At 41.6% G+C, this 25400-nt stretch overlaps 1 protein-coding gene across 1 annotated transcript in view; it reads left to right on the forward strand.

Annotated features, from left to right (window-relative positions):
- zswim5 (zinc finger, SWIM-type containing 5) overlaps window positions 1-19470 on the forward strand; it is a 77482-nt gene extending 58012 nt beyond the window's left edge. Inside the window, exons 3-16 of the mRNA XM_004565318.5 lie at window positions 646-814; window positions 2210-2358; window positions 4232-4382; window positions 5180-5356; window positions 5521-5697; window positions 6288-6434; window positions 6524-6661; window positions 9870-10021; window positions 10774-10876; window positions 11153-11288; window positions 11970-12127; window positions 12239-12402; window positions 13025-13106; window positions 13728-19470. Of these exons, the coding sequence (XP_004565375.1) occupies window positions 646-814; window positions 2210-2358; window positions 4232-4382; window positions 5180-5356; window positions 5521-5697; window positions 6288-6434; window positions 6524-6661; window positions 9870-10021; window positions 10774-10876; window positions 11153-11288; window positions 11970-12127; window positions 12239-12402; window positions 13025-13106; window positions 13728-14590 (2766 nt within the window). The 3' untranslated portion in view covers window positions 14591-19470. The remainder of the gene's footprint in view (window positions 1-645; window positions 815-2209; window positions 2359-4231; window positions 4383-5179; window positions 5357-5520; window positions 5698-6287; window positions 6435-6523; window positions 6662-9869; window positions 10022-10773; window positions 10877-11152; window positions 11289-11969; window positions 12128-12238; window positions 12403-13024; window positions 13107-13727) is intronic.
- The last annotated feature ends 5930 nt before the right edge of the window (window positions 19471-25400 follow it).

Here is a 25400-nt window from a genome sequence, read left to right on the forward strand (position 1 = left end):
CCGGGATTATTTGTACACATTAATTGAAACTTTTTCCAAGCTTAACACGAGCATCCATCACTGTGACATTGTGCAAATAACTGAGAAATCCAAGAAGACATCCACCACAGTTAATACAACGTGGCTCTACGTACCTTTGTGTCCAGATCATAGACGGAGCAAAAGATGGACAGAGTTTCCAGGTCTGAAAAGTGAAGCCAGTGCCGAAATATCTTAAACCTGTATTCTTTTTTTAATGGGTGCAAACGCCTCAGAAACATGATCTCTTTAAACACTTTCCTAGTAAGTTTATGGCTTCAATCACTGAATTTGATTATATATTGAATAAAACATTTAGTCCAACAAAGTGTCATAGTCGGACCTGCTCCTCTTTCGTCACATGTGGTTTTAAAACACTCATCCCGAGGTTTCAGAACACTTCATCCATCTTTTTTAATATGTTCTACGGACCAAATTAAATTAAGTTTATTAAAAACTGCCCTGAACATTCATAGTACAACTGGATAACTGTATTTTAAGGTACATAAATCATGTCTCATGAGCTCAAAGACCAAATTATGTTTCCACCTGGGACTTTGCGTTTAGAAAACTTTACAGTAATAACATGCAGTTGACACACTGGACACCCACTTGTGTTTGTTGCAGGTGAAGCTACGGCTGCCTATCTCAGAGACTTTGTTCCAGATGAACAGAGATCAACTACAGAAGCTGGTGCAGTATCTGATCACAGCCCACCACACCGAGGTGCTGCCCACTGCTCAGAAACTGGCCGATGAGATTCTCTCTTCCAACTCTGAGATCAACCAGGTCCATGGTGAGAGCACAAACCACAAACCACATTCCACGCCAGGTTTTCAAGGTTGCCGTAAATTCCTGACAGTCATTCGGAAAGTTACAGCTCTTTCCTTAATTCTTAAAAAGTTCTTGCTCTGTGGAGGTGCTGCCCATCCCTCTGCAGTGATATCTTCACAGCAACAGGCCACACTTAAAAGCCTCGCAACTTGAAACATGCTGCACGCCAGCCTACAGGCTGTCATACGTCAGAGCCCCTGATTACTCCGGCGAAGCAGCAAGGCAGGCTTCAAATGGCTCGTTTGATTTCTCTGTTCTCACTCTCCAGTCGCTACCTCCTCCCACTGGCAGGGGTAGGTTGAAGGAAGCCCAGAAAAAGGGACTCGAATGATGAAATGGATGCAGGAGAAAGCGTAGGGAGAGATGTGTGAAGAGGAAAGGGACATTGAGAGGAGGAGACAGAAGCGATGGCACTCTGGGAAATGGAAGAGAGGAGACGGAAAGGAGAAGGAAACATGAAAGGGCCGGAGAAAGTAGAGGGAGATTAAAAACTAGGAGAGCCAGAACAGCTCCGCGTCGGGGAAACGACAAACTCTACACATCCTTTCGCCAAACAAACCTCTTTATCTCCTTCTCTATTTCATCCTGCCCGCTAAATGTTGACACACTCCAGCTCCCTCGTCCAGGAAGCCCCGCGCTGTGCTTCCTGTGTTTGACAAGGGGGATCATGGGGGTTGAAGTTCAGTTGATCCCAGGCGTGAGTCTGGCTTTGATGGAGGAATGTTGCTGTTTGCCGCGGTGTTCTTCCAGTCAGTTGGAAATGCATCTCTGGGCTTTCCTCAGCTCACTTCCTGCTAGATCAAAGCCCCCCCCCCCCAATTTGGTGCATATCTCCATTTCCCTGTGGTATCAGTCAGACACACACAGAAGAAAAATAAAGTTTGATTAATCATGCACTCGGGGGGGAAAAGCAAACACAAGCAGCATTTCTTAGGTGTCGTGTAGGGGCGCTGCAAGTTAAATGTTAAACAAAGAGGCTTGAGAGCAGAGAGGATCAGTGCCAAGATTCAGAGAATTCAACTTTATTTCAGGATAAAAATTTCCAACTATCCTTCAGCACTGAGGGATTACATTTGAGATGTAGTGTGTTTGTACTGACCTAAGAAAATGGTGTTGTTGCAGCTGAGGCTGTCTTTAAGTAAACTCCCTTTCCCATGGTCACTGTCTGTTTATCTTTTTCATCCCGGGGTGTGGATTGAGGACAGGAAGGAATGAAGTTTTCATATGAATTCAGGGCTTTTGTTAGAATCCATGTGCTCTCTTTTTGTATTGTTGCTGTGTGCATGTATTGCAGCCACTGTAGGATTCACTGGCCCTGTCATTTATTTGTGTGTGTTGTGTGTCTGTGCGCTCTCAGGTGCCCCGGACCCAACTGCAGGCGCCAGCATTGATGATGATAACTGCTGGCATCTGGATGAAGATCAAGTCAGGGAGCAAGTCAAGCAGTTTCTGTCGCAGGGAGGTTACTACGGTTCTGGGAAACAGCTCAACTCCATGTTCGCTAAGGTTGGTGTCACTGCTCCCTTCCTCTGCATCGTTTGAACATTTATTTGTTTCCTCTGTTTTGGCAAATCTAAGCAGGAAAATAACTACATGAATAATACGTTTCTCTGCAAACATAGTGGAAATCTGCCCACTGCTACCATAACAGCTGGCTAGAAGATGGTGAACATAGCAGAGAATTTGACAGCAATTTATCCACACCTACTTAAATGTGGGCAATCGCTAAAAATAAAAAGTGTGCGGCAGTTAATTCAATTTTGAAATGTGTCACCAGAGAAAACCCCAACAACTCCTATGAGAAAGCATTTAGCAACAGTGGGAAGGAAAAACTCCATTCAGGGAGGGGCAGCCATCTGCCTTGACCAGTTAGGGGGTGGGGGGATGGAGTCAGGACAAAGGACACACTGTGGAAGAGACCAGAGATATAAGAACAAATGAATGAATGTGTGTGTGTGTAAACACAGAGTGAAGAAGAAACACTCTGGGAAGCCTATTGCAGCATAGCTAAGGAAGGGTTCAGGCATCACTAAGTTTGATCAAATGGAAAGTTTTAAGCCTGAACTTAAAATTTAAGACCGTGTCTGTCTCCAGAATCCAAACTGAGGGCTGGATTCACTGAAGGTGTAGGCTCTGCCTCCGATTTTACTTTTAAATATCCTAAGAACCATAACTAAGCCTGCACTCTAAGAATAAATTTGATTTAACAGGGAACCAATGAAGATAAGCCAATACGGGAGAAAAACGTTCTCTCTTTCTAGTCCCTGTCAGCAATCTCACTGGGATCATGTGAAGGCTTGTCAGGGAGCTTGTAAAACAACCTGACGATAGTAATGAATTACAATCCAGCCTAAAAGTAACAAAGACATGAACTAATTTTCATCATCACTCTGAAATCTGATATCTGGCATTTAGTTTCTAGTGGTTTGTAAGTATGTAAAAATGTTCTATTCAAGTAAATCTATGTGCCTGCAACTCCTGAGAATAACCTTTTAATATCTGCTTGACAGTATCTTAATTTTCTCAATTAGGCCTGAACAGCTTTCCAGTTGTGGTTAAATATGAGTCGGTGCAGATGTTTTCTATGCTTTCTCTTTCCTGACTGAAACAAGCCCACTTAACACATTCTGATAAGGCCAAGTTCTCAATTTCAGGGCCAAACTGTTTCTTTTATTTGGTTTTAATTGGTATTCAGAATGTTTTGTAGAATACATGCATCATGAATCGCCAAAAGCCATGTTCTGTCTTTTGTATTAGTTCGAATTTCAAATTCGAGGGGGGGCATATGATGTCATCTGAAATGGTAAATGGACTGATTCTTATATAGTGCTTTTCTACTCTAATGAGCACTCAAAGCACTTTATGCAACTTGCCTCATTCACACATACACACCTATTCACACAAGCACTTTTTTCTGTGCTTCTAATATGCAAGTGCTTTCTATCCGACATTCGCACACATTCACACTCCGATGGATGCATCAGAGAGCAACTTGGGGTTAGTATCTTGCCCAAGGATATTTGGCATGCAGACTGGAGCAGACGGGGATCGAACCACCAACCTTCTGATTAGTAGGTGACCTGCTCTACCGCCTCCACAGCCACCCCGACACAATGTAAAAACAATGTTATGTTTAATGTTCTAAACTGAAAGTAGTAAGTGGTTTTCATACCCAACTTTCCAGTAAGAATGCAAATGTGCACAAAATGTCCAAACTTTTTCTCTATTGCCAAGTATGTGAACTTGAGATGTGTTCTGTCTTTTTCTTTGCCTCCACCTTCTGCTTCAGCCTGTGTGATTATTCTAAGGTGCAGGAGGTACATGCTGCTCAGTCAGACTATTGTGTTACTCACAGTTACCAAGCCCGTGCTCTTTCCAGGTGCGAGAGATGCTGCGAATGCGGGACTCCAACGGTGCCCGAATGCTAACGCTCATAACGGAACAATTCATGGCAGACCCCCGACTGTCACTATGGAGACAACAAGGCACAGGCATGACGGACAAGTGCAGGCAGCTTTGGGATGAGCTGGGTAAGAACAGTTACACACACACACAGGGAGAGTGCGATGTCTGACAGTTTTAGTTTGGAAAAATCAGAAGGGATCGGCTGTGTAGTTGGTGCAGTCACAGCCCTAAAGAAGTCTTCCTTTTGTTGTTCTGACAAATTTCTAGTCACTGTGTCAGGTAAACATCCATCTACTCAGTAAGCTATTAGGTTATCCAGTCAGCTGCTCCTCCTCATGCCCGGGCCTCTCTCTCCACCTGCACTGAGTGAATGATAAAGGCTGCCGATCAATATGGCTGCTCAGCTTCTCCACAATCAATCGCAGTATTTAGGAGGTCAATAAGAACACTTCCCGGGTGAGCTGGGGAGATCGTGACACAGACGCAGACAAGAATAACAGACAGACAGTCTGAGTGTGCTGCCTGATTTTTCTCTAATATGTGAAAGCCTGCCAGTTAAAACGCACAGATTTACTTAATTTTTTTTTCTTTTTCTTTTTTTTTTTTTTGAGAATTGTTGCAGAAGAAGAACTGCTGGGTTTTTAAAAAGCTGGTAAAGTTTTTCAGGACAGCAACCACCCAGATAGTTTTGAATCATTAATGCAGTGTTCATTTTCTTGCTTAGCTTATCAAGTAATTTACACTCGGTCTTAGTGCAGATCACCTTAAGCCTACTTTCTTCTGATTGGCTGCACCTGGTAAACAAAATATTTGAGTATTTGGTCAGTATAGTTTCAAAGACGTGACCATATTAGGGATACACCCCCCTCTTAAAAGCTTCTGTTATTAAGAGTCTGACATCTGATCCCCTTACTGTTCACAGGTGCATTGTGGGTGTGTGTGGTGCTAAATCCTCACTGTAAAAGCGAGGAGAAGAGTGGTTGGTTGAAGCAGCTGAAGAAGTGGGGGGACATGGACATCTGCCCACTGGAGGACGGCAACTATGGCAGCGAACTTCCCAACATTACCAACGCTCTGCCGCAGAGCAACCTCGCCCAGGGTCAGCACCAAAACCACAAATGTGCACACATTAAATTCTGAGCTTACTGCAATTGCAAGCAAGAACTGATCTGAATTAGCAGAAAGATTCTACAACTTAAACAATATAGACTGCACGCGCCTCGTTTCTACCAGTAACCATGCTTTTTGTGTGTGTCGCATCAGACTCTCTGTCCAGGCCGCGGAGGACTGTGTTCAGTCGGGCTGTCGAGGCCTGCGACCTCCACTGGCAGGACAGCCACCTGCAGAGGATTATTAGTAGCGACTACTACATGTCTCCGTCCTACCAAAGAGAAGGGGAGAGCCTGCTGTTCAGCCCGCAGGGCCTGCCACTCTGGCTAGGTAGGGTTTCATTACTCAGGTCCAGGAAAAGCAACCGTATTTACCTTTTGCATCATTTACAGTCTGTGATGTGTAAAAGTGCACATTCATGATTTAGTCAAATAATATAGGCTACAAACATGCACTGAGGAGCAGACAGTTTCTTCATTACAAGGCATCATTTTCAGGACGAATGACAGTGTTTGTGTGTCAGCTTGTACACACACAATCTCAGATTCAGCTAAAAGCCAACCCAAAACACACACACACACACACACACACACACACACACACACACACACACAGTAATTCTGCTGATATTGAGGCCAGTATCTGCAGTAAGCAGCTTCCAGCTAAGATCTGTCAGATTCTGCAACTTAAGCCAGCTATCAGACACACAGGCTTTCTGCTGAGACTGCACTGTGAGTTTGGATGTGAGTTTGAGTCTGCGCATGCCATTACTAACTGCATCATACATCCTGTAGTGTGTGTGTGTGTGTGTGTGTGTGTGTGTGTGCGTGTGTGATTAAAGTACAATGTGTGTATAGGAAGGAGTTTGTGTGCTTGTGAAGGTATCCTGACCTCATCTTATTTCTGTGTTCACCACACAGACCACGTCCCAACGGCATGTGCTCGCGTCGACGCCTTGCGCTCACACGGTTATTCCAGAGAAGCCCTGCGATTGGCCGTCGCCATCATCAACACCCTCCGCCTACAACAGCAGAGGCAGATGGACATCTACAAACACCAAAAGAAAGGTAACGGCATTGTTGGCTCTCTGGAGAAAGTGCAGCGTCTCAACTGGTGGTTCTAATGTCGGTCTCTCCCCCTCCTGTACCTTTCTCAGAACTTCTCCAGAGGGGTGTTACCTCCACGACTAACCTGGAAGGCTGGGTGGGCCATCCGTTAGACCCGATTGGCTGCCTGTTTATCACGCTCACAGAAACGTGCCGTGTTGATGACGACAACACCATGGACACTGGAGGTACGAAAACAAAGGCACCGTCCTTACCCTTTTTATTGTATTCAAGAGGTCATCACAGCTGGGTGTCTAGTTTGATGGCAGTTTGCAGTTCGTTGATCACAAAGATCTGCAAAGATATACAAGTATATCTTTGAGTATATGAGGAACATGTCAAATTAAGCTTTTACTGGTTTGTGTGCTTTACTTATTGGATTTAAATAGGACACTATTTCTAAATAAGTAAGAGCAAAAAATAGCTAATAATTATGATAAAATGGCTAATAAACAGGTAATGGCTAAATATTTTTCACTACAAGGACGTCTAAAAACCTGTTCATACAGAGAAAGGTGCTGAGTCATTATTGTTGAAAGTATACTAGACTGTGGTGTACAGAGTTTAACTGCTGAGGCAGCATGATTGCATAGAATATCTTTACAGTCAAGGGCTATAAAAGTGAACTCCTTTATGGTTAGAAGACAGACATTGCTAATACTGAATGAAAAGCCAAGTGTGACTTTTTTCCCCCCTAATTTTCTGAACCATCCCAACTTAAATATCTTTTCTGTAAGCCAAATTCCTAGGTATTTGTAGGGCTCAGAAAGAGTTACATGGGTGCCATTTACAGTTTTAATTGCAAGGTATTTGAAGAGTCAGAGGTAGAAGTAGATCATCTAATCATTATCTGTGGATCTAAAACAAGTCTGTGATTAAAGAGTGATGACTTGAAACTGAAGATTGCAGACTGAAGGTTAAAGCCTTGGGCATATAAAACACATCACTAAAACTAAAAAGAATGAAGGCATACACTGAAACATAGCTTAGAAGTCATAATATAAACTGCAGTGGACCTAGGATAGAACCCTGAGGCATCCCATTTTTGATTGTAAGATAGCTTCAGCAACAGCTGCATGTTCTCCTTAAAACCAGTTATAGTTTGTGGTGTAAAATATGATGGACAGTCATATCAAATTCTTCAGAGATTACGCTGCACACAACTGTTTCTTATCCAGTTTGGAGACGGCAGTTGTGTACTGTAGCTGTAATATGTGTAGGAAGTCAATACAGGCACATAGTTTTACATTAATTAGTGATTTCTTAATTTTTTTGGCTGAGAAGTTCAGAAAACCTCTGCTTTCATGTTGAAACATGCATTTGAAAAAAGATTCAGTCTCTTTGCGTCTGCTGTTTAGTCTGCATCACTGTTGAGCCAAGCTTCTGTCCAATACATCTACACAGCAAACCAACGTCTTAACATGCACCTTAGCAAAATACATACATACCCATGAGTCAGAGCCCAGGTTTCTTACAACTATACAAAGAGCCCATTTACAAAACGCAAGGTATAATTTCAGGCCCACATCACCAGCTGATGCAGTATATAATCCTAACCAGAGGTGATCGGGTTCACCAGCAGTGACTCATCACACAACAGACGCCATGGTCATATATGAGGACTAGGCACTATTGTGCTGCAGGCAGCCATAAACTAGGAGAGCATGAATGGATTGGGCTGGAACACCCTGCTCATTTAGTCCAGACCACACTCCTGTGCGTTCATGTATTTGTGTGTGTGGGGTATGTATAGAATGTATCACCATTTGCATTTTCTCACTGCCCAGGGATTTCTTTTTTTCCCCTTTTTGCACCAGTGGCTATTGCAACTGAACAGAATAGGGGTTGGGTTTTCTCATTGTTACCAGGCTACAGGGAACTATTGTCAGTTCAGACAATGTTGACCACTGGCACACTCATCTGTGTGTGCGTGTGCGTGTGCGTGTGCGTGTGTGTGTGTGTGTGTGTGTGTGTGTGTGTGTGTGTGTGTGTGTGTGTGTGTGTGTGTGTGAGAGAGAGAGAGAGAGATAGAACAACAGAAAGAATGATTGTTTTGTGTTGTTTGGGGAATTTGAGGAGAGTGGTATGATAATTTTGCGTGCTTGGGAGTATAGCTTGGTCACCATGTTTTCATTCCCCATGTGAGACAGCTGGGAACATCTGTTGTAAAGTGGGTGGATCTAGACTATGTCTAACCCAATCGAAATACGATTCCTTCTCTGGCCTTTTCACATCAACCAATCAATCTAGAGGGAGAGGAAACAACAGCAAGTTGGCTAAGGGGTTAAGTCTGTAAGCCCAGTTTCCACTTTTCTCTAGATTACTACACATATATACACACATCCCTAGAATAAACAGGATTTGGGGGCGGGGGGGGATCTCTTGCTCAGGCGGGATTTAAGCAGAACGATGGGAGGGGGAGCGAGAGAGAACAAATGGGCACCAATCAACAGCTGAGGCTCTTGTGGCATCTGTTCTCAGTTATAATTGTCAAGCATTAGTGTAGGGCAAGCAGCCATCTTACATATATGAACAACCTACTGTCTAAGCCACACTGATATAAATGCTATACAGTGTGGCTTATATGGCACACACAAATATCTGTGTATTTTTGTTGTATTTTTTTCTGCTATTGTTTTATTTTCCTCTTCAAATGCTAGTCCTACAACAGATTATAATTTTTTTTGATATGGCAGAGCCATTATATATGCACCATGTAGCCATTCCTATAACCCATTAACTGTATGGTTTAGTAATGTGCTAAGCTTGCAGGCTCTGACTATCCTTAACAGTAATCTTTTATATACTACTAGGCAGATAAAAGTGGTTTTGGTTCATATTGTGATAATTTTCTATTTTCTACACATTTTAGATAAAGGTTAAAAGCATCCCAGAACAATCTTTTATGTTTTATGAAAATCCTTCTGTTGGAGTTGTTGTATTGATAAAACCGGAGCAATATTATGTACTTTACTTTTGCTTATGCTAATACACTAATGGGGTCTAGTGGAGTTTCTCTGAATTAGCCAAATTAAATAGCTTGTAGACTTCTAAAGTGAGTTTGTTGAGGCAGTTTGGGATGTTTTTGTGCTGTGAAGGTAGTGTACCATAGCAAAAACCTAATCTTCTCTTTGAAGTAATAAAGCTAAAATTAAGAAGAAACTATATTTAAAGCTTTTTCCCATTTAGATTATAAACAAGGTGATTGGAAGCTGCTAGGGCAGCATGTCAGTATTGGATAAGGTGGACTTCTGAAACTTTGCTGTTATGAAAGGAATCTTTGCTGAGTTGGTGTCTTTGTTTTTCTGTCTCCTTGGATTTCTTATCATTCTGAAACCAGTATAGATGACGTGAAGTTAATGACTTACATTTTTGGGGGAATCTTTTTCCTTTTAGACTGTGACCCCAGACCTCCAGTTTACCATCATGTGCCAGTGTGGGGCAGTCCAGATGCAGGGGAGTCCTACTTGACTCTGGCCTTAGAGGTGGCTCTGATGGGTATGGGTCAGCAGAGGATCATGCCCGAGGGACTGTATGCCCAGGATAAGGTAATAATTTAATATCACCTTAAAATCATAGAGAATATAGTAGAGTGAGGATACTTGAATTGCTAGTGAACACCGAAATACACCTATGGCACACTTTTATTATATAAAGAGGTTTGTGTAAATTTGTAGATGTCACCTTCGCCATCAGTAAATCACTGTAATTTATGATTTTGTTTAAAGTAAATGTCATGGAAGGAGAGGGAAAAGGTCGCAGCATTTGTTTCCTGAAAAACAAGCAGAAAGCCACAGTACTTAAGTTCACTGATTTAAAATAAATCCATGGAACATTTCTTTGTGTAAATGCTAATCTGCTTTAGAGGGCTTAACACTACTGCCACAGACCTTTCCTAATGTCACTGGAATTAGCTGCAGCCTCTATGTTTCAACCAAGAATTGCATTTAAAACCAATCACATGCACACACAGGCCTTTTACTAGATATTTTTTCCAGCAAAATAAATTTCTACCATCTGTGCTGTAACAACAGATGTGAATAGATGCAAGTTTGTAAGAACGTACTGGTCATTTAATGTCCTAAGGTCAAAACCCTTTCTGAGAAAGGTATTAAAACTCTTTTGATCTTTTCTGTCGTATCATTTTTCTTGCTGGTGGGTTGATACATATTTTCTTTCTTGAAATTCTTGAAAGTAGTTGAATTTCACTGAAAACACTTAATAGCTAAATGGCTACTTCAGAACTGAAAATGTTCTTATAGTTAGAGTGAATGCTATTTGTGTCTTCAACATGTTCTAGGTGTGTCGTAATGAGGAGCAGATTGTTGCAAAGCTTCAGGAACTGGAGCTGGACGACCTATTGGTTCAGACCCTCCGGAAGCAGGCCATACAGCTACTAGAAGGTACGGTGTCTGCAGTAAATTTTATAAATTTCATTTATTTATTTTGTCCAATATTAAGAACATTCATCAGATATTGAAACCTGCACGGTTTTGAGTCCAGAACGTGAAAGGTTTTTGTTGTGACGGTTGTAAAGTGTAGCTTGAAAGCTTTGACTTCAATATTTATTCAGTGCAAATCACAATCGGGCAGTGGAGCCCATACCTAGCACAGTGGTCTCTTGTGGCACGTTCTTGAGACAGAAGGTAAAGAATATTTTGTTTTTCTCTTTGCTCCAGCTGGCCCATTCAGCGGTCTGGGTGAGGTCATCCACAGGGAAAGTGTTCCAATGCACACCTTCGCCAAGTACCTGTTCTCTGCCCTGCTGCCGCATGACGCAGACCTGGCTTATAAAGTGGCTCTCCGCGCCATGAGGTCAGACTCCCCTTTCACTGCAGCTTCAAACAGTTATTGATGAAAAGTATTTTATGTTGCGTGTGTAAATGATGGTAATTTTGCCTTTACGCAAACAGGGCCACAGTAAAACGAATAAGGGCCTCTATTTCATGACATGGCTTTTTTAATCTGAATAGTATTCCTAATTAATTCAGAAGATATGACCTAACGGTTACTTTGTGACAGCCAAAGATTTAGTGTCACATATAAAATAGCCAACTAGCTATTTAAGTGTAGCCTGCTCACAGCTGCTATGCATCTGCAATATGCTTTGCAACCCACCTCGACACCTTCTTTTATGCTTTATCTGACGTACTCTGTGTCATATCTGTTGTCACTGATGCCAGCTCTGTTCTGTGTAGCTATAACTTCTTTAGAGGTATTGGTGAACATTTGGGTTGAAAGTTGAAGTTTTTTATAGGGCTGTTGTATTGGGTGTGTGTACAGAAGTAATTGTATTTGTGATGCTTTGGTAATGTGTCGTGTTAAATTGCCATGTGTCCCAGCATAAAGTTTGACATAAAAGTAATACAGTTGCACATACTGCAGCTGTAACTGAATGCATACTCAGATCCATATTTTAGTGTTACTCTTGGAATAAATAAAACATCAGGACAAAGTGCCATCTGTCTAAAACAGATCTTTTACTACATGTGCCAGGTTGCCGGTTCTGGAGTCATCGGCGGGCTCTGGGGATGTCGGCCACCCTCATCACGGTATCTCCATAGTTCCGAGCAGATACCCACGCTGGTTCACACTGGGCCACCTGGAGTCACAGCAGTGTGAGCTGGCTTCAACCATGCTCACTGCTGCTAAAGGTAATGCCAGCTTATTGAATGCCCGCTCAGATGTTGCTCAAACAGGCAAAGCTGGCTATTGAGGCATTTCTCCATCATGATCTTAGTTTGCGTTGTGTTTTTTGCTTGCAGGCGACATGTTGAGATTGCGGACGGTGCTTGAGGCCATCCAGAAAAACATCCACTCCTCTTCCTTAATCTTCAAACTGGCCCAAGACGCCTTTAAGATAGCAACACCCGCAGAGAGCCCACCCGATATAACCCTGCTCAACGTGGCGCTGGAGCTAGGACTGCAGGTACTGTATGTGTGTGTGCATGGAGAGAGTGCAGTCGAAGTATGAGGGCAAGTCAGTAATTTTCACAGATCATTTCACCACAGCAAAGAAAATCAAATCAGAGCACCGATCGCCAGTCAAAACATGCAACGGTTTCCTTCACCTTGTCATTTTTTCCAGCCCTCTGCTGCCCCACTACAAATTAACAGCAAAAACATCACACAGAGTCTTACTGTTGTTGATGAGAAAAAACCACATAATTAAACCTTTTGGGTCCCACAGTAAACACAGAAAAGTCCTCAGATCATCAGGCTGCAGTGACGCTGTGGCTTCCCCCGTCTCTTTCTGCTGGTATTTAGAGTATCGGCTGAATTCCTGTCAGCAAAACTGCTAATAAAGTGCTCAAAATGGAAGGGTCGCAAATCATCATCTGTGCAATTATGAGCATATTCTGGTTACATCTGTCATCAGAGGAGCCATGTGGTGCCATGCAAACAGCTAAATTATGAAAATCACACACTACACAAAAATGCTTTGATTTCCAAATGCACGTATTCATGAAAACTGCCAAGAGGGTATAGAAATGTGTAACGGTTCAATGGCGCTAACAGAGCGCATCATGTTCTCCATGTGTGTTTTGCAGGTGATGAGGATGACTCTGTCCACTCTGAACTGGAGGAGGAGAGAGATGGTTCGCTGGCTGGTAACCTGCGCCACTGAAGTCGGTATGTGCATCTGTTTTTAAAGCGGATTCATGCTCTAATTACAGCCTCCGTGCTGCGTTGTGATCTTCAGTAAGTTCAGCTTTACAGTTTCTTTTGAGCTGAAGTGTCTTGTTAGTCTAAATGAGGAGGGATGAACGATGTTTTCCCAAAAGAGATTCCCTCATTTGATCTTTGAAGACAAGAGGGGCTGCATGACATGTTGCACCATCAGTTAAGAAGTCAAATTTATGCCTCTATAATCTTTTTAAGAATAGAGACTCAAATTATACCAAGTGTAATGAAATGATTTAATGATTTTAGTAACTTTAGCAATTTGGGACGATTATAGGTCGAGGTACACATGGCTTCATTTTCCAAGTCCTCCTAACTGAAAAGCTGAGTGTGAAGTGCTGCTCTGTTTTCTCTTTCCTTAATCCTTCAGCTCAGTGCAAGGTGCTATACAGTCGTTTGGTAGTGACCAAGGGGCTGCTGTTCATGAGGAATTTGAGTGTACCATATAAGCTATAGTAGTGCTCACTCTACATCTGGACAGCACTTCAAAGTGCCGAGCTTGCTGATGTGAATAGTGAGCAATTCTGGTCACAAGCACTGAATGGTAAATCTCTTTTTCCCTCTCATCAGGTCTGCGGGCGCTGGTGAGCATCTTACAAAGCTGGTATACTCTGTTCACGCCCACCGAAGCCACCAGCATTGTGGCGGCCACCGTCATGTCCCATAACACCATCCTGCGCCTCAGCCTCGACTACCCCCAGCGGGAGGAGCTTGCAAGCTGCGCAAGGACCTTGGCCCTGCAGTGTGCCATGAAGGACCCACAGAACTGCGCCCTGTCAGCTCTGACGCTCTGCGAGAAGGACCACATCGCCTTCGAGACGGCCTACCAGATCGTGATCGACGCAGCGTCGACGGGCATGACCTACTCGCAGCTGTTTACCATTGCGAGGTACATGGAGCACAGAGGATACCCCCTGCGGTCGTTCAAGCTGGCCTCGCTGGCCATGACACATCTCAACCTGGCCTACAACCAAGACACTCACCCAGCTATTAACGACGTGCTGTGGGCCTGTGCGCTCAGCCACTCACTGGGGAAGAATGAGCTTGCGGCTATTATTCCGCTGGTGGTGAAGAGCGTGCACTGCGCCACAGTGTTGTCTGACATTCTACGGCGGTGCACTATGACTGCGCCGGGTCTCGCTGGAATTCCTGGGAGAAGGAACTCTGGGAAGCTGATGTCCACGGATAAGGCACCGCTGCGCCAGCTCCTGGACGCCACGATCTCGGCGTATATCAACACCACGCACTCTCGGCTGACGCACATCAGTCCACGGCACTATGGAGAGTTCATAGAGTTCCTGAGCAAAGCGCGGGAGACTTTTCTGCTGGCACAGGATGGACACATTCAGTTTGCCCAGTTCATAGACAACCTGAAACAGATCTACAAGGGCAAGAAGAAACTGATGATGTTGGTCAGGGAGCGCTTCGGCTGACCTTACTGACCTTCTCTCACAGAGACCCTCTTCTTGGGGGAAGCAGTTACACTTCTGTGTTTCTAATTTAAGTTTTATTTCTTTTTATTTTCATGTATTTTGAGCCATTTGCTGACTGAGGTTTTATCCTGTTGTTCTCTTTCTTGAATGTGAACCAGGAAGTGTTCGCAGTACATTGCTCTACTTCATTAAGACTGCAAAAGGGGGGGAAAGGTTTGAAAAACTAGAAAAACAAAGCATTTTGCCCTCCTACTAATGTTAAATTTAGTGTTTAAAAAAAGGAAAAAAAGTCAAAAGAATGTGACTGCAAAAGCAAAACAAACTTTAGTTTTGTGGGGGTACATGATGATATGAAAACCAAATGATTTAGCTGTATGTACTGTTGAGCCAGAAGATGCTTTCAGCTGGGGTTAAGAAGAAGGAGAGGTTTTCAGAGTGGAAGAAGCATGTTATTCCCAAAAAAAATCCACTGAGGTCAAAAACACACATAGTGTTATTGTCATACCTCGACTGTACTGTCAGCTTTAACTTCTTGATCAGAAATGGCCTCTTTGTTTCATTCAGGGCATTTTAGAGTAGAGAGGGCAGAATACAGAACTCCCCATGTGGTCTCTCTGTGGGGGAAGTCAGTACCTGCAGATTTAAAAACCTTCACCTGCTGGTTTCTGACAAATATCTAAAATAGGAAGTCCAACGATGCTTCACAGAGTGTGTGTTTTTAAATCCAGACGTCTGACAGTGACGTTCAGGCTGCTGCTTTAGCTAAGGTAGGGTAGTCGAGTCTCTATATATAAATACAGTATATCTGTTATGCCCTCCTATAAGCTTATTTACAGTGACAAAATACAACTGTGAGAACCGGTGGAGTCTCATCCACTGCACTGCTCTTCAGCTATTTGTGGCCAAAACCTTTTGAACGTGCAAGACTCCAGCACCCACTTTACCATCACTACATTGAGATTTAGTCAGCAAGCAATATAAATCAAGCCTCTGCTTCGTTTTTATCACTAAAAACAAGTTCACTTTCTGGTGTTGTGCAAAGAAGCGTTGGAACCTGTTGGGGCCTTGTTGATTTCACTGACTGTTAGTTCTGCATGTCGCCGAAGTCCCTTTTCCATCACAAGAACTGGAAATCAGATGCATTACCTCAAAGGAATGCATCCTCAGCTGGTTCATGATGCTGGCTCAGTAATCCTTAAAACCGCAGAATGAAGTTTGAGTTCTGTGGTCATGTGTCTTAACCAACATGAAGTGCATTTCTTGTAGATGTCACCATGCTAGTTTTGCTAAGTTGGGCTTAGACACATCTGCAAATGTTTCCTTTGGCATCATGTCTCATTGTGAAATTTGGCTTAGCAATTGGTTTTTCACTGCGATCATTTCAGCTCACTATTTGAATGGGTTTAGTCACCAGAACCACCTGTTTAGGTTTAGATGAACATCGTGGTCTGGGTTCAGATACCTCCACTAACAAAACATTCCACTTTGAAGCAAAGTACTAAAGGCAGAGATGCCAAAGGTTCGATACAGAACATACTGGGAGTAAGAGCGTGTAGTGACATGTTGTAGTAAGAACACGTCTCACATTATTCATTAATTAACATACAGTTTAATTTATGCATACAGTAAATGTGACATGCCTGCAATGACTATGTCTACACAGAGCCGCCACAGTGTCACTTTATCAGAAACTAGCAGTGTTATTTATGACAAATTTGAAAGGGACTTTAAATGGGGTTTGAAAAAATAATGAAAATTTAATACAATTTAGCCAAGTGGGTGGGAGGATCCATCTATCCATCCATCTATGCAGTTTCATAACAACTTGTCCACTTCAGGTTTGCCGGGTTGCTTGAGCATATCCCTGCTGTCATGAGTGATAGATGGGGCACACCCTGGACAGGTCGCACTCAAATTCACACTAACTGCTATTTCAGGATGACCAATTAATGTCTTTGGACTGTGGGAGGAAGCCACACCACCCAGAGAGAACCCAGGCAACAGAGAACGCATATAATGTGCTAATGTCAGTGTGCTGTTAGCTTATTATTGCTGCTTGATGATAAAGAGATTTCAATAATTGTATAAAATTTTATGATTATATATAATAATTTAACCAGATGTGACCCTCTTTGGATGAGAGCAGGAAGTTGCTTATGCTAGCACTGGCTAGCTAGCTTGGTTTAGCGGCATGCATTCATTAAAATGAAAACAAAATCTACTCCCCAGAATCTTTTAGTCCAAGCAAAATTTAAAAAAAAAGAAAGACTAGAGTTGCAACAGACTAATTTTAAATGTAATATTTGGCTTGTTGGGTATTTTATCGTGGATCTGCAGTTTGTTGCCCCACTGCATTGCCGTCATTAGTTAGCTTTGTTTTTAGCTTACTCTGCTGGTCCCACATTCAATTCAATTCAATTTTATTTATATAGCGCCAAATCACAACAAAAGTCGCCTCAAGGCGCTTCATGGACAAAAATATTAAAGGTATTCAAGTAGTGTGTTCAGAACCACTGAAAACCTAAATAAACAAAATTAAAAAGACATAAATGTAAAATGTTAAATATCAGGTGAGCAGCAGTAAATAGACTAGCCCCGTCATCTTTCCTTCAGTTTCTCGGTCTTGTGATGGAAAAGACGCAAAGTCACCTGTGAAAGCTGCTGGTCATGATCATCATCAACAGTGAAGATGAGTCCTCCTTGACTTTCTCACAGGACTGCAGTGCAAACTCAAAGACTAGAGTTTACTTGATGACTTCATTGTATGTATTTGAGACCACATATCTTGGCACAGGAAGCCGTTTTCTCTTTATGGGGGATCTCCACACCCCCTTTTTCTTACCCAGTGGCAAAGTGTTGTTGTTACCAGCAGTAATGCAGTACAGAAAGAGCTTGAATCTTTTACTGGTCAGACTTAATGTCATCGTTTAAAGCACTTCACACGAATACCTCTTCAGTGCGTTCCTGCCTGCTTCAGCATTTATTTATTGGTAGAACACTTTTTGAATGGAGGAACATTTTCCTGTCTGCTTTTACATTCCACAAGAGCTACCTTCACCCAAAACCTGGGTAGTCAGTCACAACTCTGGGCCTTTACTTTCTTTCTCTCTGTCTTTTTTTGTTTTGTTTTTGTTTTTTTTTTGGATCTGAAGAAATGCAGATAGAAGAATGGGAATGAAAAAAGGAAAACTGAGCAAAAAGAAGAGAGGCTAAACTCAGTTCTCAGGGACACCACTTAAAGAAACAAAACAAAAAGTAGTAGCATTTAGCATTTAAGATATTGTAAATACTAAAGTGTCAATTCAAAAAATTGTAAAGTTATAATTATTTATGATGTATGTTATGGTTTTGTTCTTTGTTTTTATGATTTTGACGGGGTGTACTTGAATTGTTTTGGACAGGGGTGTTTGACAACTTTTTTTTTTCCCCTTTTTTGTTTTGTAAGAGCAAAGACTTCAAGGCATTTCTCAGGTGCTCCTGTGTACATTTCTTTCAGTTTTTGTTTTTTGGCTTTTTTTGTTTTCTTTTTCTTTTTTTTGCAATAATAGCTATTATTATTTGTATTTTATAGAAGATGGGGGGTGTTTTCCAAAAGTGAGCATGTTATTTGAAGTTGAGTAAAATGAGGAAGGCATTCATTTGTAAACGGATTCTTACTAAACCTGACTATGCAGAACCACTTCGATGGTGTTGTCCCCTCTTTAATATACCCCCTTAAAACTGAGTGCAGAGACCCAGTGGGTTGAACCACTATTAATGAGGACGGGGGTGTTGCGGACGAAAAGGAGACCCATCACGCTTATATTCGGACAGTGCACAGTGGCCGGCCTGTTTCCGCTGCAACGTTTAGAGGAGACGAAAAAGCGAAAGACGGTGGAAAATGCCTTTCTGGTCGATCAATGTACAAAAGTTGTTGATTTTTTATTTGTTTTGTTTGTTGGTTTTCTTTAATCAGGACTAAAGCCTTCAGTGTCTTCTCAGAGGTGTCGCATTGTGCGGCAACACTGTGGTGAGACGAAACGATACGCAAATGTCAAGAAACGGCAACTGTATGAACAAAAAAAGAGACGGCTTGTGGATGACCTCGTGCTCATTCCTTCTAACTTTTTTAAAAAAATGCTTTCTCAGTTCCTCTTCACCTCATTAAACTGGCTGAGTTCAGGTCTTCTATAGTTTTGTTTTCCCCCGATGTTCTTGAACACCTCGATCCCTCTCGCACAAGGAGGACGTTGGATTTAAAGCCAGTTGCGTTTAAGTGCGACTATCCTGAAACACGTTGACATCAGTGCGCTACAGTAGCTTGCAGAAAACGAAATAAAGCTGCGAGGTTTCTACATGAGGATAATGAAATGATACGTTGATTTATTTTTTTTTTTGATAATATATTAGGAAAATAATTTCGCCGGGGAGCTCCAGTCGGCTGCCTTTATGTGATGCATTCACTGCAGCAAAGTTTTCCTTGCTTTTCTTTTCCTTCTTTATTAACTAACTCAGCCAGTTCCTGGGCGTTTTTCTTTGTTGTCCCCGTCTGTCTTTGGTTTGTAGGAGAAGTACTGTTTGCTGGTAGAGATCTAGTTCACCTACTGTTTTCCCAGTTTTTGTTTTTGAATTCTTTCCAACTTTAAGGGATATTTGAAAGTGTTTGTTGCCTCTTTGTGCTACTGATTATGAAAAGGTATCTCCAGTATTTGTTGCCACAGAAGTATCATAGCTTATCATCAACACCTTTTCTTTTTTTGTAATTTGTTTTTTTTTGTGCGACTTCTTGAGCTACTGTCTATAAAGCGAGAATTTATTACTATTTATGTAACGCTACTACCATTTTATATTGATTTGTGTTGGAATCTCAGTGCTTTTCTATGAATAAAGTGTGAAACACATTACCAGGATGTTGTTTGTTGAGCCAAAATACATTAGTTTAAAGTTTGCCGGCAGACACTCTTGAATTATTTAATACATCACAAAAGATTGAAAAGCTCGGCATAGCGCAGCCATCTTTAAAGGTTGCCCTGTTAGTGGAAAATCCCCTTCACTGACCTCAGGACATCGTCAACACAATCATGGAAACCTTTATGGCGGAGTCTCAGTGAAAGTTAACCAGTTCGATAATGTACTCGTCTAGCAACAAATCAATTACTGCCTACTACACCTATGATGAAGCTAGATCGATGTATTTAGTTGTACAAAGTGTATTATTTGATCCTAAATTATTACTTGGTGATATTTAAAAACCCTCCAACCATCTTAAATTGTTTATACCTGGAACTGCTACCAATACATGCCCAGGTTAATTAATATTTTCAATTCCGTACTAATATCGTCTTACTAGTTGGAAATTGCACAAAATTGTTTTTGGAGGTTATTCCTAAGAGAAATCCCATTATGTTCATGTATTTCCCCCCCAAACACCAGGTTCTAATGAATGAGCCATTCAAACTGGTCTGACCTGAACTCAAAAAGGTTGATCAACATGGGACAGAATGTGTCGTAATCATCAAAAACAGCAGAATAAAAAAATAACAATAAGGCAAAAAGAAAAAAGTAAGTCATTCAAAAAGGCTACATTTGATTATTAATCTTTGTTCTACTTCTGTGCTGATTCTTTCCAGTTTTGCTTCATCATGTTTTTTCATTTCAGTTCCAAAGCAAAGCTCTCGTGGGTGGATATTATGGACCGGAAGTGAAACAAGTGGTAAGACTTCAGTATTTCCCCCACCAACTTCTCCTTCTATTTTTTTTTTACCTCTCATGCAATGTGATTTAACTACTCTTTTAACCATCTCTCCTTTCTTTCCAGTTAGACTTTTGTGTTCCCTTAACTCATTTCAAACTTGAAATACACAGATAATGAGCAAAACTGTGAATTTATAGTACCCAACTTGAATTACATTTAACAAATCTCAAACTCTGTGACAGCAAGTGATCCAAAGTGGCTAAAAACCTGCATTCTTCCCAGCTGCTGTGGTGCAGTCCTTACAATTTCACCCATCCAACCAATCTGCCAGAGTGGCAAATGAAGCACATGGAGACTGATAGAGTTCCATCAATATTTCACTCATTTTTCTCTAATCAGAATATTTTTCTTCTATCCCGCCTTCACTGCTTCATTCTCTCTCATTACAGATTTCTGCAGAGCCATATAAGCAGACAATCAGGGCATCAAGAAGCATTTAAGTGTGCTCGTAACTCCATGTATGTGTGTGCACGTCCCTGTGTGTGCATGTGCAAGTGTAAATCTAGATTGATTGGCTGAAGACAAATGAGCAGATTTATATTAATTATCCAGACAGATAGATGGAGGAGTGATTGCTATAAGCCCAATCTTTTTTTCGCCTCACTTTCCACTGCCCCCCACCCTACCCCACCCAGCCTGCCTCGCTCTGCCCCTCCTGCTCATACTTATATTTACTCAGACACAGAAACACTAAACACATGAGCAAACGAGCTGTGTTTTAACCAATCACACGTTTTCTCTGGTGTACTTTTCCCTTTGCATACACTTATCCTGTTGGATAACTAAACTAAGTGCGCGTCCTCTCCTGAGCACAACAGCAAGACCAGTCTGTGCAAGCTTCTACATTCACTACTTGGATGTGACTCCTTTACCGTGAACTATTACATCAGTGTGACGTGGTTTCATGCAGGATATCAGCTGTGGCACTGCTGAGCTGTTACTGAAGCCCAGATTGCTTTAATAGCAACCTTAAGCTCATTTTTCTCTTGTTGTATATTCTCTGTGGGGTTCAGGCCAGTCGAGTTGTCTGATCAGTCAGGAAACTGTTTGGTAGCAGTTTTGGCACTGTGGGCAGGTGCTAAGTAAGGAAATCGGCATTTCCATAAAGCAGATGGAGGCATGAGGTAGACTGCTGCATTCACTTTGGACTTGATAAAACAGAACGGACCAACCTGCATCCCCAGCAGATCACGTGGCACCCAACTTCACTGTGGATTGTATGTTTCTCCAGTCTTCCTCCAGGCTCTGGGAAATTAGTTCCCAAAAGGAATGCAAAACTCGCTTTCATCTGCAACAGTTTGGACCACTGAGCAACAGTTGTTCTTTTTAGCTCAGACTGAAACCAGCCTAAACTGACTCCTTGTGAACTTTCCATTAATACACACATACAGCACTCTGAACAGCCAAGATTTTCAGCAACCACCTTCTGTGAGATATGAAGTTAGCTTTTTAGACCACAAACTTACTTTAATAATTGTTTTTCTTCAATTTTATTTTATTTTAAAATTGTTGTTGTTTTTTTCTGTAATATTGTACATCTTTATTCTACAATACAAAATGTCCTGAGGCAACTGTTGTTGTGATTTGGTAATATATAAGAAAAATGTATTTTAATTAGACTTCAGAGTCAGAAATGATGTCCATCTTTTATATACAGTATATGGCAGTGCCACATATACACTGGTGGTCCTCTAACTTGTCCAAACATAACTTGAATCATGACAAAGCAAGAGCACATGACAGCTTTTGAGTGTAAACAGAAAAACATGTTAGCACTATAGTGAGCACACTGAGGACCTGAACATTGAAAGTTTTTCCATTTGGCTCATTTTTTTCTTTCTTTCTTTTTTTTACCTTCAGCTTATTTATTTTTCTCCATTCTGGGGGGGATTTTATTCAGTCCTAATGACACAATTTAAAGTCATACCATCAGAGCGGTTTCTTTAATGGTCACATAGCTTTGGAAAGCCCCTCCTCCCACACCCGCCGTTCTTCAATTCCATCAATGGTGCAAGGTCCTTGGGGACCCATCCACTCTTATCCAAATGAGTGTGACGCTATGACACAGGATCATTTGCGAGTAATTTAGTGACAGCAGAGGTTAATATCAACATAGCGTACATGCTGGAATACTAAGGTATCACCGGCAAAGAGAGACTGTCACAGCTGTCAGCATCTGCATTAGCGTCTCAAGGTCCTCGGACTAAAGCCAGAGTTTCACTTCCTGCCTCCACCTCCCTCCATCCCTCCACACAACCACTATGGTAATAACGCCCATCAGTCTCTGTCACAGTGGGCTGTGTGTGTTCTTTCATGCATGTGCTTATTGAAAAATTGTGTGTGTGTGTGTGTGTGTGTGTGTGTGTGTGTGTGTGTGTGTGTGTGTGTGTGTGTGTGTGTGTATGTATTTGTAAGGGGGTGGTCACTGATAAAGCGCTGATAGTGTCCATCCATGGCAGATGATGTACAGCCTGCTGTCTCTCCAGGCAGATTGGATTTTCTGGCCTGCTGATTTGCTGAGAGATGGAGCCGGGACCTCCTTCAAAGGCACCCTCTCTCACTCACTCACTCACTCACTCACTCACTCACTCACTCACTCACACACACACACACACACACACACACACACACACACACACACACACCTGTTCAATCTCTGTGCACAAAATAAGCACATAAAACACACACAAATGCACGATGAAATGATTCATGGACACACAAACATGAACACAGAAGCGCACACACTTATATATTATTCTCCTGCCAAAGCCTTTAAAGCGACCATGTGGAAATTGATCTCCATTTCTAAAGAGCACTGACTCATTGTTACCTTTTCTCTTTGTCTATTTCTCTATTTCTCCCTCTCTCTCTCTCTCACACACACACAAACACACACACACTCTCTCTCTCTCTCGCTCTCTCTCTCTCTCTCTCTCAGCCTATCACTTTATTCCCAGATGGCCCACTGACACACAGCCCAAGCCTCTTTAGTCTTACCTGTCGACAATCAGCGGTGATTTTTGTTCATTTGTCTTCACTGTTTACGCAATACGGGGGCCACAACAAAAGCCTCCGTGTGTGTGTGTGTGTGTGTGTGTGTGTGTGTGTGTGTGTGTGTGTGTGTGTGTGTGTGTGTGTGTGTGAGAGAGAGAGAGCCAGAGAGGGAGAGAGAGCGTGTTACTACCGCACCCACACAAAGGAGTGAGATGAATGAAAGCCTGCTGCTATTCCCCCTCTCATCAGCTGCTTTGAGCTCTGTGTATTTTTGTACATATTAATAACACTCACTGCTGAACAGTCTTAATTATCTGGAAGCTGGATTTCTACTTTTCATTCAGCTTCCATTTTAACAACAAAGGCGCTGCTTCGCTGCTGCACGTCCACACTGGCGCTCTGTACTGGATGACATGTTTCTGCATGTTTTCAGCCAGCCTCTCGCGCACCATTGTACTGCTGTAAATGCTCTCAGGCTCAACAAATTTGTATTATTCGACAGTTAAAATTCTTTAGCTGCTGCTGAAGTAACATTTGTAATTTTTAACAAACTGTGACTGTTTTTCATCAAAATGATCTCAAACATATAAGTGTTTGATGGCTAAATAATTCTTCATCTTTTTGATTTGACCCAATGGGAATCTTTTAACTAATAAATAATATAAATGTCAGCATAACTTTCCAGAACCTTTAGTTTGGAAGTTCGTCTGAAATATTAACGGTTAATTTGTCATCAATTTCTGTTATTATGGTTAGGTCACTTTGGGTTATGGAAGGGAGCAAACTTACATTTAACAATTACACGAGTGGATGTTTTAAAATGTGTTTTCTGGGAAAATTAAAATCTATTTAAAGTGCAGCCCAAATGTAAAATTTATTAATGGACAAATTAACAGATTTTGTCTTAAATGCTTTAAATGTACAGTTAAAGGGTGTTTTAAGCACCAACAATCATTTATTTGATCAAATTCCCCAAAATGCAAGGAATCTGTCCCTCTGAATGATCAAATCCCTTGCATCCTTGGCTCTTAGAATAAAGCATGCATACACCTAAATATTTTTGATATATTACTAATAAAAAAAACAGGCAAATTGCAATATTTCTTATTGACAAACAAAGGAAATTTGTTGAAAAGGTCAGAGTTGCTTTTAAATGGTGGTTTTTCAAATACACCATTAAAGTGCCAGAAATCTTTTCATAATAAAATTTGAATTATATCAAACCAATACCATCTAAAATGGTTGTTACTGGGATTGTCCACAATCCCAGTAACAACAACCTGGTGTCCCGTCTGTGAACCAGACATGGGATTGAAGGAAACCCCAGAAGTCAGCACCCTTAAACCGCTCAGTCAGGTCACGTGATGTTTGCTGGAATCCTTCACAACAACAACATCAGCATCAGCAACAACAAATGGATTTACTAGAATCTGCTTATCGGACGTTCTTAGCTGCCTCCTGGACAAAAACACAATTTTGGATTAACTGATCTCTCCTTTGAGCTCCTGTTATGATTAAATAATGATGCCTGTGATTTCTGTGTAATAAAATGTAGCTTTGTATTTAGCCCCCATTTACTAAATTGTTAAATTCTAAGAGAGTGAATACCTTGAAGATTGTGATTGGATACTAGCCCTCACGTCATACTTTAAAAAACTTACGTTCATCACCCTGGGGACCGTTTTCTGCCACGCCCGAAAAATGCTATAAAAAGATTATATATCCATATTTTTTTCCACTTTAAATTAGCCAGTCTTTTAAAACTACTTCTCCCTGAAATATTCATGTAAAGTTTTAATTATATTTCGGGGGTTTTAACCCTTTTAATCGCAGTTTAATTACATGAGCGCACCGTTTTTTTTAGCCCCCCAAAACAAAACGAAATATAAAAAAAAACAAACATTTGAAGTAATATTTGATTGTTATTATAATTAGGCCTTTAGATGGACTAAAGATTAGCACCAACCTTCATTTCGATCGCCTTTTATTTTTTTTTGCAGGAGCAGAAAATGGTCTCCAGGCGGCCAATGTTGCTCCTCTAAGCCGAAAGAAGTGTCTTTCCCCGGCATAAGTCGCGACGAT

Source organism: Maylandia zebra, linkage group LG18 (assembly GCF_041146795.1).
Source record: "Maylandia zebra isolate NMK-2024a linkage group LG18, Mzebra_GT3a, whole genome shotgun sequence".
Classification (NCBI taxonomy): Eukaryota; Metazoa; Chordata; class Actinopteri; order Cichliformes; family Cichlidae; genus Maylandia; species Maylandia zebra.